Source organism: Cupressus sempervirens, chromosome 11 (assembly GCF_028749045.1).
Source record: "Cupressus sempervirens isolate cs-2001-9-10 chromosome 11, ASM2874904v1, whole genome shotgun sequence".
In the NCBI taxonomy this organism is placed as follows: domain Eukaryota; kingdom Viridiplantae; phylum Streptophyta; class Pinopsida; order Cupressales; family Cupressaceae; genus Cupressus; species Cupressus sempervirens.
Window position 1 is genome coordinate 53,962,432 of NC_143128.1, and position 17,175 is coordinate 53,979,606.

At 37.6% G+C, this 17,175-nt stretch overlaps 1 protein-coding gene across 6 annotated transcripts in view; it reads right to left on the minus strand.

Annotated features, from left to right (window-relative positions):
* Window positions 1–16,963, minus strand: part of LOC149528206 (YTH domain-containing protein ECT4-like) — a 32,300-nt gene extending 15,337 nt beyond the window's left edge. For 2 of the 6 annotated variants that reach the window (XM_089808957.1, XM_089808951.1), the window contains exons 1-3: window positions 16,913–16,963; window positions 15,928–16,095; window positions 13,829–13,887 (exon numbers count right to left, since the gene is read on the minus strand). In XM_089808957.1, coding sequence (XP_089665083.1) covers window positions 13,829–13,887; window positions 15,928–15,955 — 87 coding nt within the window. In that variant the 5' untranslated portion in view covers window positions 15,956–16,095; window positions 16,913–16,963. Of the gene's footprint in view, window positions 1–13,828; window positions 13,888–15,927; window positions 16,110–16,345 lie in introns of all 6 variants that reach the window. The other 4 variants (XM_089808956.1, XM_089808955.1, XM_089808954.1 and 1 more) reach the window with 4 other exon arrangements.
* Window positions 16,964–17,175: the final 212 nt, after the last annotated feature.

Consider the following 17,175-nt stretch of genomic DNA (forward strand, 5'->3'; position numbering starts at 1 on the left):
CCTGGATCCCAAATGTAGTCATGAACTATACTACTACCAATTAACACAGGCTCCTGCAATATCCTCTGCAATATGACCAAGAGGAATCCATAATCAAACTGACAATTATAGCTCAACCAAACTCCAAAATCACCACTACCACAATCAAAAACCCATGAGACACAAACTCTTAGAACATCAGAACCCAAGTAAAGTGGACAAATCAAACTACCAACACAGTAAATACCATCAACGCATCCCACTGGCCTATACGGAATGTACAATCCAACTCTGCAACAATGGTGAACGCTCTCGAATGAAAATGTACCAAGTATGGAGAATCCACACACTGTACAACTCCTGCAGTCAACACAACTCTGCAAATCACCGGCCACTATCTCATAACCATAACTCCCATGCACTGCTAATGGTGAAAAGACATTACAAGATAAAGAGTAAGAAATGGAATCCAAACCAAATTTGTCTGCCATCAACTCCTCAAAACAAGGATCAAATGCTAACTGATGTACATACCCTGCAATATAATGTTGATTAAAAAAACCAACCTCAGTCAACAGCTCACCATGAACAAGTGATACAACCCACTGTGACTGATCACTAGCTAAGTCAAGAGATGTCATAGCCAAAGGAGTAGAATCAATAACAACACCCACTGAAGCATCACTCCCAAACACTTGCTCTAAGTCACATATTATCAAGCTGTCAACTGCAGAACCTATCACCACGTCATGCCCATCACAACTCTCATCTTGAGGCATCAAACTGTCCCATAACTGATGATAAGCACTAGGAGCCAAAGTACATCTCTGTATCATCATCTCATCAACATGGTCATCAAAGGTAAATTGATGAGCGTACCTCACAGTGTAATGCCAATAGAATTTGCCAATCTCAGTCAGTGGCTCAGACTGTAATCTAGATGAAACTAACTGCAATTGATCATTAACCATGTTGGAACTGACTACTACCTCCGAAGATATCACCAAGGGAGTAGTATTACTAGCAGGAACCATGCCAACTACCGACTCACCAACATCACACATGATCTTTGATACATCTCTAGTCTCTGTGCCATCAGTACTAGAGGCCACCACTATGTCAGGCATACAACAATCTGCTACAACACCCAACTCAACTAAACCTGACTCTAATGGGAATGAACCTGATATGCCAATGTTAGTATCAAGGATGGATGCATCCCCATCTCCATTGTCTCTGACAATCTCGGCCATGGACATCCTCGAATCACCAAACACCACAGCTTGTAACTGTATAGAATCAGGTAAAGATTGTAGTCGCTCTAACTCCATGGTCACCTTAGCCAAATGAAACTGTGACTCCTTGAAATCCAACAGTGTACTCTCAAGAATCTCAGAAGTCACCTCAAGCTGCTGAGTAAGCTCACTCACCTCATCTTCCTTGGCCAACAATGCATCATATGCTGTACTGCCCCACTCCATAAGATAATCTCTATCGGCTACCAACTGCATATAATCCTGTCTCAAAATTCGGATAGCCTCCCATAAAGAGTGGAACTCTGTCAAGGAAAGATAACTGCCTTCTTGCTCATCACTAGTAGGAGAACCCCATCCATAAATTGCTAACAACTGAAGAGCAACATCGAAATGCTGGCAAGTGATAGCAATGTCTTGGTCACTAACTCTCAACTGATTAGACACATGATGGCACTGGCTTGACTGTCTCCTACAAACCTCCTCTGATGCACTGTCTAAAGGAGTATCCTCAAAGTTACTAGTCTCTAGAGTATTACCATCCATGACCTGTGAATCAACTCTAAAGCTCATATCAACATACGGAGTATCAAAAACTGTAGCACTGTTGTCCAACTCCTCTATACCCAAAGAAACTAAGTCTTCAAAACTGCCCACTACATCCTCCTGGATGTCATCAATGCCAATATGATCCTGGGACTCATCTGTACACACTGCCAAATATGAAAGATCATCAACACATTCCAGCAAGTATGGTCGACTGGATATATGAACAAAGCCCAACACCGGTGTATAAAAACTAATACCAACATCGGACAAGCTGCTAGCACAAGAAAAGACAACACTGTGCAATCTAATAATCAAATCCATGATAGCACCCAAACAAACACTGCTACCAAAAAGTGTTAAAGATCTCCTGTCAACTGAATCCCAAATGCCAATATAACAATCTTGAGTCCATATCTGTAAACTAGAATCAGCTGGTAACTCAAGCAAAATCCTCACTTGAGTAATATGACCAATACCAACTAACTCCACATACCTGTCATGATGAGATAATGAAGTCAAAATACTGTCTTCACTCACCTTCAGCTGGCGGGATAAATCATGTGAAGTACTACTAGCCTCAACCTCATGTGACGAAGCATCTACCTGTGCCCGGTACTCTCTCTCAGAAAAGTCATGAATGCTTAATGTCTGCTCATCTCCACCAGTTATCTCACCATCATGCACAACAACATCCTCATAATCATCATCCTTGAGGTCAAATCTATCTATCACTCTTTGACTAAAATCATCAAATGTAGTTATCTGATCATGACCTTGAGTAGTCATTCCATGATACCACCAATCATAGGCTGCATCTTCCAAGTGTAGACTTGCAATTTGAACAGCATCACTCTCCTTCATGAGGTTAAGTGTGAAGAAGGTCTATAATTTTTGTAGCCATGCTCTAGCTGAAATTTTATTTGTTCCATCTAAAGTAGGTGCTATAAACTTGCTTATTTTATTTTTGAGCTCTCTTCCACTTATGTCATGCTCCCTTCTGTACTCTTTCTTGGGCATCAAAGTGTTCATCATATCCACATATTCTCTAAAAGGAACCGAACTATGAAAGTCATCATTTAAGTCATTGTAAGTAGCTCTTAATGTAATCAAGTAACCTGTAACCTCTTCCACAGGATTAATGGCTAGATTTGGTACTGGTGGCTCATCTACAGGCCAGAAAATAGTTTTGGTTGATTTAGATGGTGTGGATTTCAGATTTCTTGGCTCCTCTGAAGTGCTCCCTTTCTCATTAATAGATGCAACTCCTTGTAGTTTTTTTGTCAATATTCGCAAAGCCTCTCTAGTTTCTGCCAAACTATCCACTGTTTGCTTCTAAGTATTTTGGATGTCTTGAAAGAATTTCTTTGCCATCTCATCTGGATCAGCTATACTTTTTCCTTCTTTGGATTTTATACTCTTACTTTCAACTGGAGGTTTGATCAAAATTTCTTTATTCTTTCTCGCTGTAAATATCTCTTTTCTCTTTCACTTAGTTGCATGCAACCATAAATTTTGACATGCATCTGATTAGAAGCAACATGCAACCACCAAATTCACCAAGAACTAACATGCAAATGATTAGAAGTAGAATGCAACCATAAATTTTGACATTCAGCTGATTGGAAGCAACATGCAACCATAAATTATGACATGCAAGATCTGGGTAGTTATCAAAACTGACATGCAAGATCTGGGTAGTTGTCAAAACTGACATGCAAGATCTGGGTAGTTGTCAAAACTGACATGCAAGATCTGGGTAGAGTCAAAACTAACATGCAAGATCTGGGTAGTTGTCAAAATCAACATGCAAGATCTGGGTAGTTGTCAAAACTGACATGCAAGATCTGGGTAGTTGTCAAAACTAACATGCAAGGTCTGGGTAGTTGTCAAAACTGACATGCAAACTTCTACAACCACCAAATTCACTAAGAACTAACATGCAAATGATTAGAAGTAGCATGCAACCATAAATTTTGACATGCAGCTGATTAGAAGCAACATGCAACCATAAATTATGACATGCAAGATTTGGGTAGTTCTCAAAACTAACATGCAAACTTCTACAAACCCTCAGGCTAGCAAGATCATAGCTCTGATACCACTGAAATGTCCCTTTTCTGATTTTGTATGATATTTCAAGCCTCTAATTAGATCTTCAAGATCAAACAACTAATATCACAAAGATCCACCAAATTTCTCAAGAAACCCCAAATCGGGTATGCTGAAAATAGTGCCAAAAGCTTCACAACTTCACAAATTATTAATAAATCTAAAAATGGACATTTTTACAGAAATTTCAGCAACATAACAGCCTACAAAATGACATTTCCAGATCCGTATAGCCTTTACACAACAGCTCACAAATGTAGGGCAAAAACTATGCTCATCGGGCTCCCGAAATTAACACAAAAATGCTCGGAAACACCACAAAAACACTAATAATCTATCTCAAAAGTTTAATCACGTCCCAATACATATATTCAGCTCTATTTTAACATCTAAAAATCTGAAATATAGCAGCAAACCAAACTGATATGAAATACTCAACCGGAAACACCAAAACTCTTACAAAAAACACACCCGAAAAACCACAAATCTGCACTGTTCAGCACAAAGGCAAACTCTGCATGAGCATGCACATGGAATGGCTTCAAACTCCCGTCCTTAGCCTTCTTGAAAACCTGCAAACTCCCGTTCTTGGGTCTCCCTGGAAACCTGCAAACTCCCGTTCTTAGGTCTCCTTCTCCACAGGTTTGGCAGCCTCTGAAGAATAACAAAGAATGAGCAAAAATCCAGTTCTGGAATCAGCCCAAAATGCCTCCAAACCCCTTAAAAGAGGGCATAACCGTAACTCACGTCCAAGAGAGGTTAATGAAACATATTTTAATAATAATTTTCATTTATTAGTCCAACGGTTTCCAAAGATTAACCCCCTTTTTCCGAAACTTCACTTTCTTGGGCCTGCCTACCTTAGCAAAGATTATTATTTTTTAATTATTTGAAAAGGGGACATGACAGTTTTATTGTCATATGTGGAACCTTGCAAACTTAACCACACTACATTCCTAAATTGATTGTTGTGCACTGATAATTAAATATTTTTTTGTAGACTACCACTCTCCCAATAAAAGTTCTAGTGATGAGTTACAACACTTGAATTTGCTCCTACTATAACTAAACTTGAATCTTCTCCAATGATCCAACCGACTATCAAGCACACTGATGATGAACTTCATATGTTCTTGTCTTCATCAAGGAAACCAATATTGCTCATCTTATTATTTAGTTAATAGAAGACACTCACCTTTAACAAGCTTCCTCACAGCTCCATAATGTAATCATCACAGCTTCAGCTTTGTCGTCTTTGCCTCATGCTTCATTGTCCCTCCACATTCTGCTCTCAAATAAGGACCATCAGCTTTATTTTCAACAACTATGATCAGGGTCCACTACTTGAACAATGCTATCTCCTTAATACAAAAATCTTTTGTGCAAACCATCAATTTTTGGAATTGGATCCACATTCTAGAAATTGTTTGCATTGACAAATTCTTCAGTCCTTTCAATCATAGATGTTCCAACTCGTCTACTTAAACATTTAGAACATACCCATTTCGGGACTCCCTTAACAATGTTATACCTTTCACACATTTAAATCTCCATCACATTCTATTTTGTCAAAATAGATTTTTGCAGCCACAAAGGGGTACTAATTTTTCTAACAATATTGGGATCACTTTCCTTTGAGCAGCAAGCAAGCAATAACAGCATGCCATGTATCGAGCTACCCACAGTCCACATGCAAGTTGGGCTGACAGAAATAAACTAGTCCATATAGTTGAATTAATCTTAACTTGGTCAGATGAGTCATAAATATTAACTCCCAGAGAATGGGAGTGTTTTTAAATAGAAAATCCCCACTCAACCTTTTTCTCCATTTATGTACTTTCATAATTCTTATTGTGTTTTTAATAGTTTAAATTATCCTTCACCTCATTTAGGTCTTAACTTTTTGCTTAAAACTCCTTAGGTTGTAAGTCCCTCCTTAGGAGTTACTATAATCTTCACAAAGAAAAATCAACGTAACTCCCTTTCTTAGGTGTCACTATATTCTTGTTGAAGCATAAATCCTTGGCTTTGCCCACCTCGTCATGAGGAATAGAACACAGGTAAACACTAACGTAAGGTGGCAAACATAGAGACTGTAAGTTAGGAGACTTGAGTTACCTGCATTACTCCTCTTTCGTGTCTTTATAAGTACCTGCTCTCCATCCCTTTTCTTTATGGCTGTACATGTGAGAATTCAAGTTTGCGTCCTAATTAATACATACAGGTTAGGTATCCTTCTTCAAATGGTTTCCCAGATTCATAAGATTACTCACCTTTGTTGTATGATTTCATATTTGTTTGTTAATTTATTCTAAAAATCTCACCTTTGTTGAGGCATGAGTTTACATTAATTTGTTGATTTATGTTTCTCTTATTATTTAATATTTAGTAATTGATATTGGTATAATATTTTTCTAACAATATAAATAGCTGACTGAAAACAGATGTAATAGATGCACAGAACTAAATTATAAGGCAGGCAGACAGCTGGAACAGCTGTATAAGACAGGTAGCAATAAATTGACAAGTAGGTGGACAGCTAGAATGGCTGTATAGGTTGAATAGAAATTTGCTAGACAAATAAAAACAATAAATAACCTACGAAATTTTGACTTTCCTCTACTTCTCGTTAAGAGGAATGAGGAACGAAATTGCATGCAGGTTAGAGGAGCACGCAGAGTTAGACCGAAGGGGCAAAGTTTACTCACGCAGAGGAGCACGCAGAATTAGAAGCAACATGCAGAGGGGGAAAAAATCTGGTCAAAAAGGTAGTTCAAATTAGGCGCAGAAATTTCAAGACATAGATCAAGGGTCTTTATATTGGTCTGTTGCACAGTGCACTACCAAGGATTCAAACTGGCCCAGATGGCGAAAAGGTGTGCTTTTGTCCACTTTCTTTGTGTCCTGTTATATTTTCTCTTATTCCTCAAACTTTTCCAAAGCACTCAAAAAGGCAATATTGGAACCTTTGAAAACCAAAAACTGCATAACTGAAAATCGTTTAGCACTGAAAAAGTTGGAGAAACATTATAACAAATAAGGTGTCACAATACACCACTCAATATAAGGCCCAGCCCTGATGGATTAGATGATAACATCACGTTGACTTGTCATTGACCCAGTATGAAGGGGAATAACCTCACGTTGACTTGTCATAGACCCAGTATGAAGGGGTCCCATTTGCGAGATGGAAACATTTTTTTCATTTGGATATAGACGAAATGTAAGATTTTGACAGATTTCCTCAATCAAAAATGTAATTCAGGTAAAATGTTCATACCGGTAAATGCAAAACAATTCAAAGGTATTCTACGAAACAGGCAGATGCAAAAGGTTAGGCAAACAAATAAAAAACATTTTGCTTCAATCTTGCCGAGGATCAACAAAATCTCTGACAAAACTGATCAATCTAATATGAGGCAAACGACACGGGAAGAAAATGTAATAGGCTACAGACACAAGCAGAAACCAACAAGGACACTGAATCAAATGCAAATCAAGTAGAAACTGGTGCAGCAAACACAGGTGACAGCAGTGAAGGTAAACAAGACAATGATATCTATTACAGTCCAACTAAAACACCACTTTTGTGGTTGTGGTCGTCAGAGTTATATATGGAAGAGCTTATAGATTTTAAAAAAGAATGGAAACTCTAGAAGCAAGAAATTGGGAAGAGGAGAACAAAGTGTATGAAGCAAACGAATACACAAGCAACATAGAACAAGAAAACAAAACTCTTAAAGAAAAAATTTCAACCATGCAGTCCAAATTGGATATAGGACAGCGAGAACTTAAGGTATTAAAACAAGAAATGGTAGTATTGAGGGTAAAAGGGAGTAAAGGAAAGGAAACAGTGAAAGAGGTAGGCAACACACAGTTGGAGGAGATTAAATCAGCCTTAGCTGACATAGAAATTAAAGAGTGTAAGTTAAAGGAAAGAATAGAAGAGACCAAATCATGGACAAAAGTTGTAAGCAGTTCAGCAAATAAACAAAAGGGCATCATTGAGCGGAAAATCAAGACTTGGACAAGGGAAGAGCAAGACAAACTGGGCAAGGCTGCAATTTTCATCAAAAGTTGGAAAGAATTTGGGGAAAAAGAAAGTTCAAAGGACTGAAAATCTAGCAAGGGACTTTCTTAGAGATGAGTTGAAATGGACAGGTGCTATTCAGAAAGCAAACAGGATAGGTAAAAGGTTGGATGGAGGAGGAGATAGGCACATAAGAGCAAATCAAGATTTAGACAAGGGAAGAGCAAGACAAACGGTGCGAGGCTGCAAATTTCATCATCAAAGAGTTGAAAGACTTCGGGGACAAAGAAAGTTCAAAGGACTGATATTCTAGCAATGGACTTTCTAAAAGATAAGTTGAAATGGACAGGCGCTATTCAACAAGCAAACAGGATAGGTTAAAGCTTGGAAGGAGGAGGATATAGGCACATAAGAGTTGTCTTGAAAAATCTACATGATAAAAATGTTATCCTTAAGAATAGAGGGCTTCATAGGGCAACACATATTTATCTAGATGAAAGGTAAAAGACATGGTGGAATCACAGTTCTTGTCAAGGAGAAGTACGGATTTGTGAAGTTGGCAAAAGAAGATCCAAAAGAACATTACATATGGCTGCAAATAACAGTAAATGAAACAATTTTCAGGCTAGTTGCTCATTACTTTGCTCCCAAAAAGCTCTAACTTCTACAAGAGGCAGAATTTAGACAATGAAGACTGGCTTGCTTCATTAAAAAAAGATATATCTCTATTCACCAATACAGGAGAAATTATACTTGTTGGGGATTTCAATGCTAGGACTGTCAATAATCAATTGCACAATGTGGATGAAGGGGAGCATAACCCTTTATGATTAAAAGAAATGGTGACCATTATTGAAAAAAACTTCTCGACACAGCAACAGGAGCAGTTCATATTTTGGGGCAGAATTATTGGGGATGTGTAGCCTCTTTGGCATGGTTATAAACTTATATGCAACGGCGCTGGCTTCTGGTCAAAGTCAGCGGATATCACTTGTAAAACTTACAATGGGTATCACTTGTAGTGGAGTATGTGATTTATTCTCAAAATCAAACATCTTGAATGATAGGATTTGGTATAGGAGAGGCCCTTATGGTTAGAAGACAAAATTGTGATCATTCTAGGAATAGAACTTAACAGGAGAGCAATGGGGGCACTTCATATTTTGGGGCAGAATTATTGGTGATGTGTAGCCTCTTTAGCATGGTTATATGCAACAGCATGGGCTGCTGGCCAACATCAGGTGATATCACTTGTAAAACTTACAATGGGCAAAGTGTGATGGATTATGTGATTTGTTCTCAAAACCTAACATCTAGAATGATAAGAGTTCAGTAATGGAGAGGCCCTTATAGAGATGAAGTCGGAACACGTCTCTTTATTTCAGGTTGGACGTGGCTCCAACTAATCCACATGATGAAAATGACCTCCACAGGGAAAAGGCTGCCATTAACGATGGGAGAATACCAATAAATCAGCAAAATAGGAATATATCGAGCGCTGCTCTCAAACATCAATTACTTGCGATAAACAATAACGAAATTGCTAAATTGGTATGTAAACAAAGAACTCGCAGAAGAAAAAGGGCTGCGAATACTTTTCTGGCTAATCCATGGTATGATGAGTGCAAGACAGCCAAGAGATCTATAAAAGGAGAAGATACAAGCATAGAAGACAGGAAGAAATATGCAAAGATGGTTCAATTGACAAAAAAGTATGTAAATGTAAGAAGGGAGGAGTTATTATCTCTCAGAAAATACAATACCAAAGACTTTTGGAAAGAACTGCAGCAAAGGAAAAAACAAACTGAAAACAGTATTACTAATGCTCAATTGTTAGAATACGCAAAGTTACATTATGAGCAGATTGATGAGAAGAGCTCTCCTTCAATTATGAGCAGTTGTTTGGAGCTCTTCACAGTGAATGATATCAAACTAGGAATAAAGAAGTTAGAAAATGGTAAGGCAAGTGGCATTGATGGGCTTCAAGCTGAATTTTTAAAGTGGGGAGCTGATTGCCTTGCTCCCCACATAAAAAAGGTCTTTAAAAAGATCATTCAAGAGGGTCTCCCAGTTGGCTGGACTACTAGTGTGGTTATCTCTTTATTTGAGAGTGAGGATATTTATAACTCGTCCAAATATCACACTATTATAATTAACCCCCTATTTGGCAAACCTTTTGGGAACATGGTAGAATGTAAAATCAGCAATTGGGTGGAAGAGGAAGGAAAAAGAGCAAAAGGGCAAGTGGGTTTCAGACCTAGACATTCTACTACTACTGATCATTGTGTCACTCTTAGGTATTTGATAAAGGCACAGCCAAGGGGGAGAAGCTTATTGTTGTTTTGGGAACTTCAAGAAAGCATTTGATATGGTACCCAAAGATAAGCTGTGGAGCAGAATGGAAGAAATAGGCATTATGGACATGTAAAGAGCAGCAGTTCATAGACTTTATGAGAGAGTTAGAGAAAAAATCAGAACTAAAGAAGGAATGTCCATGCGTTTTGGTAGTGGCATTGGTGTGAAGCAAGGTTGGCCATTACTTCCCACTTTGTTTGGCTTATATATTGATAAACTTCAATCATGGCTAGACAAAATTGATGGTAATGGGGTCCAATTGGTTGGCTACGTGGTGAACCTACTTCTTTATGCCGACAATATGATCTTAATATCAAAATGGCTCAAAGATTAAGATAACATTTACTATTTAGAGGCTTTGGAATGATTTTGTCAAGAAAAGGGGATGTAGGTAAGCATTACCAAGACGAGGCATGATTTTTTCTTTTCGAAGGCATACCATTAAAAATTCTGAAAGAATACATATATATGAAAATTTACTTCCATTATAGGCTCAACTAGAAGACTTGTACCACAAAAAGGATACAAGAATGGTGGTGGGCATCCTATCTACTGTAAAAGAGGTGTAGAAAGGTTGAACTTCCAGATTGGAACCAAGAAAACTCTCTGGTTTGCTGGTCACGCTAGTTGTTCTTTACAGATGCCAGGTTTTGTGGGGGCAGCATGACTAAGTGTGGGTGGAGATAGTTAGAGAGGATCTAGAATCACTTGATCACTGGCAGTATCAAAGTCAAGGCCTCTATGCCATATAAAATCCTTAAACCGGTATGTATCCGTTGGAGGCGGCAGCAATAACATGGTTAATAATCTATTTAAAGAAACTTGAAAACATGGATAAACAACATTGGCCCAAAATTGCAGTGAAAGAGGGTTGGCACACGAGAAGAAGACTTGGATGAAACAAAACACAAAGTGGTTGAGCACGTAGAGCATCAAATTGCAAGATTATCCTTCTACTAATGGGGAAATAAAGAAGTTTGTCATGGGAAAATTTCAAACTGCCATGTGGTATCATAACATGGGTTGAAAAAGAAAACATTATATCGAGGTGGTCAAACCTTCCCGGGGACATGAGGATCAAGCTTACCTAGGGACAGTTATTAAAGGTATGGCTAGGGTGTTAATGACTGAATTGAGGACTGGCTCACATTGTCTCAGATGCAAGACAAGTAGATGGAAAAGGCCCAAAGAGTAGTGGGAGGAGAGAATCTACAAGTTCTGCAAAAAGGGGTGGTTGAAACTGAATGGCACTCTCACATTGCTTATGGAGACATCTGAGCCCTATACAAGGTCATCTTGGAGGCTGGCATAAGTATCCATGTCAAAATATGCTTACCAAAAATACTACATTGCCACTATTAAATTCCTTTCCAATAAAGTGTGATTCTCCAAGCATTTTAACTTTATGTCCTCTCAAATTTAGGGTTACAGGAATTAGCCACAAAAGGACTACAGTAAAACTTAATTGTGAAAGTGCCACCACATATAGTTGCAATGCAACTATGTACCAATCTTGCCCACATGTAAAGAGCCTCACTTATTATTGCTATGAACAACTCCAGTTACCAATCCTGAATCTAATTTGGGTTTGGCATATATACTCATAGATGTATATTCATCATTGGTTCAAAAAATAAAATGACCAAAGGCTTGCTTGCTTTAGAGGTCAAAATTAGAGTTTTAGTTGTGTTTTTAGGTTTCAAATATAAAATAAGGCATGTGGGGCTTGTTTTAGTGTGCCCACAGCCATGGTTTCCTCTTGGTTCCCACCAGATTCCACCTGGGTCCTTCCTAGGCAGCCAGATTCTAACCCACAGAGAAGCCAGCCGCCTAATAAGGACCTGAACAGCACCCAGGCAGAATCAGATCAGAATCGGACCCATACCAGGCCAAAATACAAGAGTCCGGCAACTTAGGCCTATGTTGATAAAACAAAACTTACATTAACAGAAGGGAGTAATACTGAATACATGTTAAAATAAAAAACTGATGACTACCTATTGTTGTTTCATGCCATGGATGATCTTAGTGACATTATGTGTATAGCAGGTTGCTCTTGGCAAAACACAATTGCTTTGAGTGGGCAAATGCGCGCATATTAATTCAGGGAGAATGATGGCAACAGACAAATCCTCTTCAATTCTCATTATTGATGAGGATTCCAACAGGCCGAAAATATGCTGTTCATGCTCATGTTCGTTTTCATGATTTTATTTTTGATAAGAAGTTTGGGCAACTAGTCCAGTAATAGAAACAAATGTAATTTTATTTATGCTTAGCGTTCCAAGACCTTGATTTTCCATTCTTATTTCAACAGTTCTTCCTTAATCATGAAAATTCAAATTAGACTACCAATCAATAATCGCTAGACCTTTAACTAGTTACTAAAAACAATGCTACAACTATATTGCAAACGCAGGGACTAGTCACACTGCTAAGTATATTCAGATCAGATTTGAAAATATTCAACCTGAATAAAAGTTATTCTTGAGATTGAACATCAAAGATAAATTGTCCCAGTCTAAATAGTCTAAATAGAAAATGCCATGGAAAAAAGTCAATTATGTCCTGCCACAAAATATATTGGATAAGGAGAATTTTACTTGGACAATGTCGGAAAGAAAGAAGAGTCAAATTAAATCATAAAACAAATAATTAATAAAAATTCTTATTATTTGGTATAATCCTATAGCACTTCCCAAAAATAATTTATGGCCCCACCCAACACAGCATGTCCAAGCTATCTTGTCAGACCCTATATAGGAGTGCCACCTTTCAAGTACAAGCCTTCAAATATGGTACCTACCTACTATATAGATTATGTTATTGATCTGGTCATTGTACGTCTGATTCATGAGAATATATCCTTATGTTTCTCTAGCAAAGGCCATTTATTGTGGAAAGTATTCCAACAGTATGAAACGGTGGATGTACAATTGATATTTCACAATTCCACTTGCCTTAGCATAAGAACTCAAATGCTATTATTAAAACGGGTGGATATGCCATTTACATCTAACACTCTCTTATAATCACATTATTTTAGAGAACAGACCATCTTCAGCTTTCACCTTCCCTTGTAGATCAAATAATTGCCCAAACTAATTCTTAACAAAGCATATTATTCCCACTTGAGCACTTATACAAGTTTAGAGAATTTAATAGTGCATGTTTTGCAGATGCAAACCATGCACTAGCAAGTTCATAAATAGAGTGTTGATCTATAATGGTCTTCACTTAAGTGCTGTGCACATCCTTTTTATGGTTTTGCCGTTCGGTCAAGTTCAGTCCTAACAAGGAAAATAAATACATAGCATGAAAAGCTTTCACTGGACCAGCGCTTCACAAAAAAAAAAGAAACAGAGACAATTAAGAGCAAAAGCTTGGATGGAGCTCATACTGAGTTTCAAACAAATCAATGGGAAATTCCCTCAAAGCAAGACCACAATTAAACAGAAGAAAGATTATAGACTATATTATCCTCAATGTCTCTTAGAACAAACAAAGGGTCTGTTAAGTACCATGAAATCAGAAACAAGTGAAAGAAACATACCTCTGTATCCGTACTAGGTTTTGAATTTATATCAAGAACCTCAACCTTCTCACATATTTCTGAAACATTAGTTAAAGAGATAACAACACTTTGAAACGTTAGATAGTAAACTATGAAACGTTAGATAGTTTAGAAGCCAGATTACATTAATGGTTACATCAGAGGCTTTGATAGAACACAACTTGAAAATTGCATAATACACACATATCTCAGAAAAAGGATTGCTATTATAAAATCATCCCTTCATGAAAATGTGTGTAGATTCTTATGAATTTTAGAAATGAGCGTATTATAATAACCAGCTATCAGCTTCATCTGCTTTAAAATATACTCTAGTTGATTTCTGCTGTACAGATAAAGATAACAAGGTTCAATTTTTATTCAGGAAATATATGAGCAGCCTTTTAACTTCTTGCCACTAGGCCAATTGCCTAAACAGGTTGATTAAGAAAAGAGAAAATTTGACCATAACCTTATAGGAAATTAATGGTAAGAAATGAAAGTTAACAGCACAGAACACGATTGTAAATGCTATTCTGTTTCTTTCCTGCACACCCCCCAAATAACATGTCAAAACTTGTATTCCCAAGATTAGCTTTCCAGAACTTTTGGGTACCCAACAGAATTATAGGACGATAAAAGAGTATCCGAACTCCCAAAATTTATGGATATGGTGTGTGTGATATGAGATTGAATAAAAAGTAGACAGACATGAGCTTAACTTGACAAAGAATCTTCGCCTAAATTTCAATTATCTGGCTTACCCCTCAGCATTAATGCCCAAGCCTGTTTTGATCTAACTTTCAAAATAAGCAATTTAATACTGTTGTGCAAACTTGGAATTCAATTACTTATAAGAATCCTTAATAGTGACTTCGCATTGAAACAGTCTGGTTTTGTGGCCAATATGTCTAATGATAAGCACACTCAAGTGTAAGAGCTAGTGAATTCCACAATCCATAAGATCTGTCAATGTAGTTTCTGGATTTGATTGTATAAGTTATCACCAGGATGAAAGAATGAAAACCAAAGGAGAAAGGAGAAAATCAAATCCAGAAACTACATTGACAGATGCTCAAGTATCTTTAATCATTATTCTAGTCAGGCTAATACTCAACGGATGAGCTTGTGATGCGACAGAGTATAATTTGAAGTGTTCTGGACAAGCATTCATAAGCCATTTAAATGCAGGTAAAAGGGCATGAATGTTGTGTTTATAGTCAAGTAACATAAGGTTATTACAGAATCTCCAAATCATTGATCACATTATGATTGTTATACCTCTTTCATATTACGAAAGTAAAAGGGCACAAATACCCTAAATCTGCACATCAATGACTACAGGCCAACAAACAATAATCTAAAAGCTGGTGGTTAATACCATAAATATATTAAAATGAGACCTGGTCCCTATTTATAGTCAAGTGACAAAGGAATGTTACAAAAGGACCACCACAAATCATTGCTTCAGATCATAAGTAGTAGCAACTCTTGTGAGTTCCTGTGCAAAAGACCTGCACACGCCTCTCTTGCTCTCTGACCCCCAATCCCATGCACACACCTCCACATTGTCACTTTAACCTACACCTCTCTCTCATACTATGCATGCCTTAGTCAATTTCTAATTGCAGGTGATTAAATTTGCAAAACTGTGGACCAACAGTTGTAATATAATGGTACTGGAGATGTCATATATTGGGGATTCCTAGGAGTGTAACACAGCTTCTAATCATCATATTGCAATAAGGTGGCTCCTACTCCCAGTATGTAGCAAATATTTGTACAACTAGCACAAAAATGTGGATATATCAAAGCCAAAAGGAGACAATTATTGAAGAGAACCCTAAAATACTAATCTGGGCATGTAATTTAAAAAGCAGATGAAACACGAGCATTAATATATACATGTACTTCAAAATCGAGAGTAAACATAAGGGTCCATTCATGGACAACATCAATCCAATTTAAAGTGCAAACTAGACAACACATACCAAATGCGAATCCAAACACAAATTATGAGAAAGACTTCATTTTCTTTTACTTGCATTTATATAGACACCCGGAAACTGCGCAAACAGAAAAATTCAAGAGCAGGATACGGTCTACACTGTCCATGTCCGATACCATCTATCCCTGCTTTCTCAGCATTGTCCCCTGCTGCTAACACCTGCCATTTCCACCACTACTATCAGCCAGAAGGTCTCAATTTTAGACCAAAGCCAATGTGGATGATCCTCGTTACTTGAATGCCGTCCCTAACTCCATATCTGCAGAATAAAAACTGTAAAAATTATAATCACTTGAAAGCCCTCCTAAGCTCTACACATAGAGGCATATACACGTAGGACGAATCTTCATATTTGAAATTCCTCCCCGGCGCTATTCATGCGTATGACATACATATACACATTTTATATACCAGTCACCTGAACCGACTCCCTTCCCGAGCCTTTATATCAAAACATATACACATTATATAGATATTTTGCATACTAAACATTTAAGAGAAGCGAATACCTATTTCATGAGATTAAAATCCAATGATGCGAGAAAGGCCAATGCATATATTCAGTGCAGACAACAAACCCTATATACAATTGAGTAAATAAGTGTTTGGATTTCAATTCACGGTAGGAACTGGACCAAGTGTTCGCTTCAATTTCAAGACCTGGTCAAAACAAGACCAAATGGGTGTTCGAATCTTACTACCAAGTCACAATTGGATGAAGTGGGTGTTCAAAATTCAGAGTTCCAAAATTCCGCATGTACCCGCAACTACCACAACCTATTGTTTTAGGCTAATGGATGTAAAAAACCAAGTGCGTTTGCGAAATATCCTCTTCCTTTCCATCGGGCACCATTTGGAACAAAACACATATACGTCGTATATATATATAATAAATAATACGATTGTACTGAATTGTGAACGGACCTACCCTCGGATTCGCACTGCTTCTGGATAAAAAGGCGTTTATCTACTCCCCAACGAAATCCCAAGTCCGGAATCATTGTTATTCATATTTGGAAAGTGTAACAGGTCTGTAAATAACATTTCAACTTGTCAAAAACAAAACAAAGAATTACCTGATTTGTGTCTCGTCAGATCGTGAAAGCTCCAGTGCAGTTTTGCTTCCCATCATGGGATGCAATGCATATGGCCTTTTATAAGCACCAACTTCCGAATACGGTACTAAAGTCGATTGGTATTTTGTTTAAGAGTTTGAAGTTATTTTACGGGGAAAACTTCGACCTCGAGCATCGGTTTGGTGAATCATACGGTTGGGTTACATGGTGGTTTTTTTTGACTGCTCCTAGTCCTACTAGGAAAGGCCAATACAAGTGGTTCA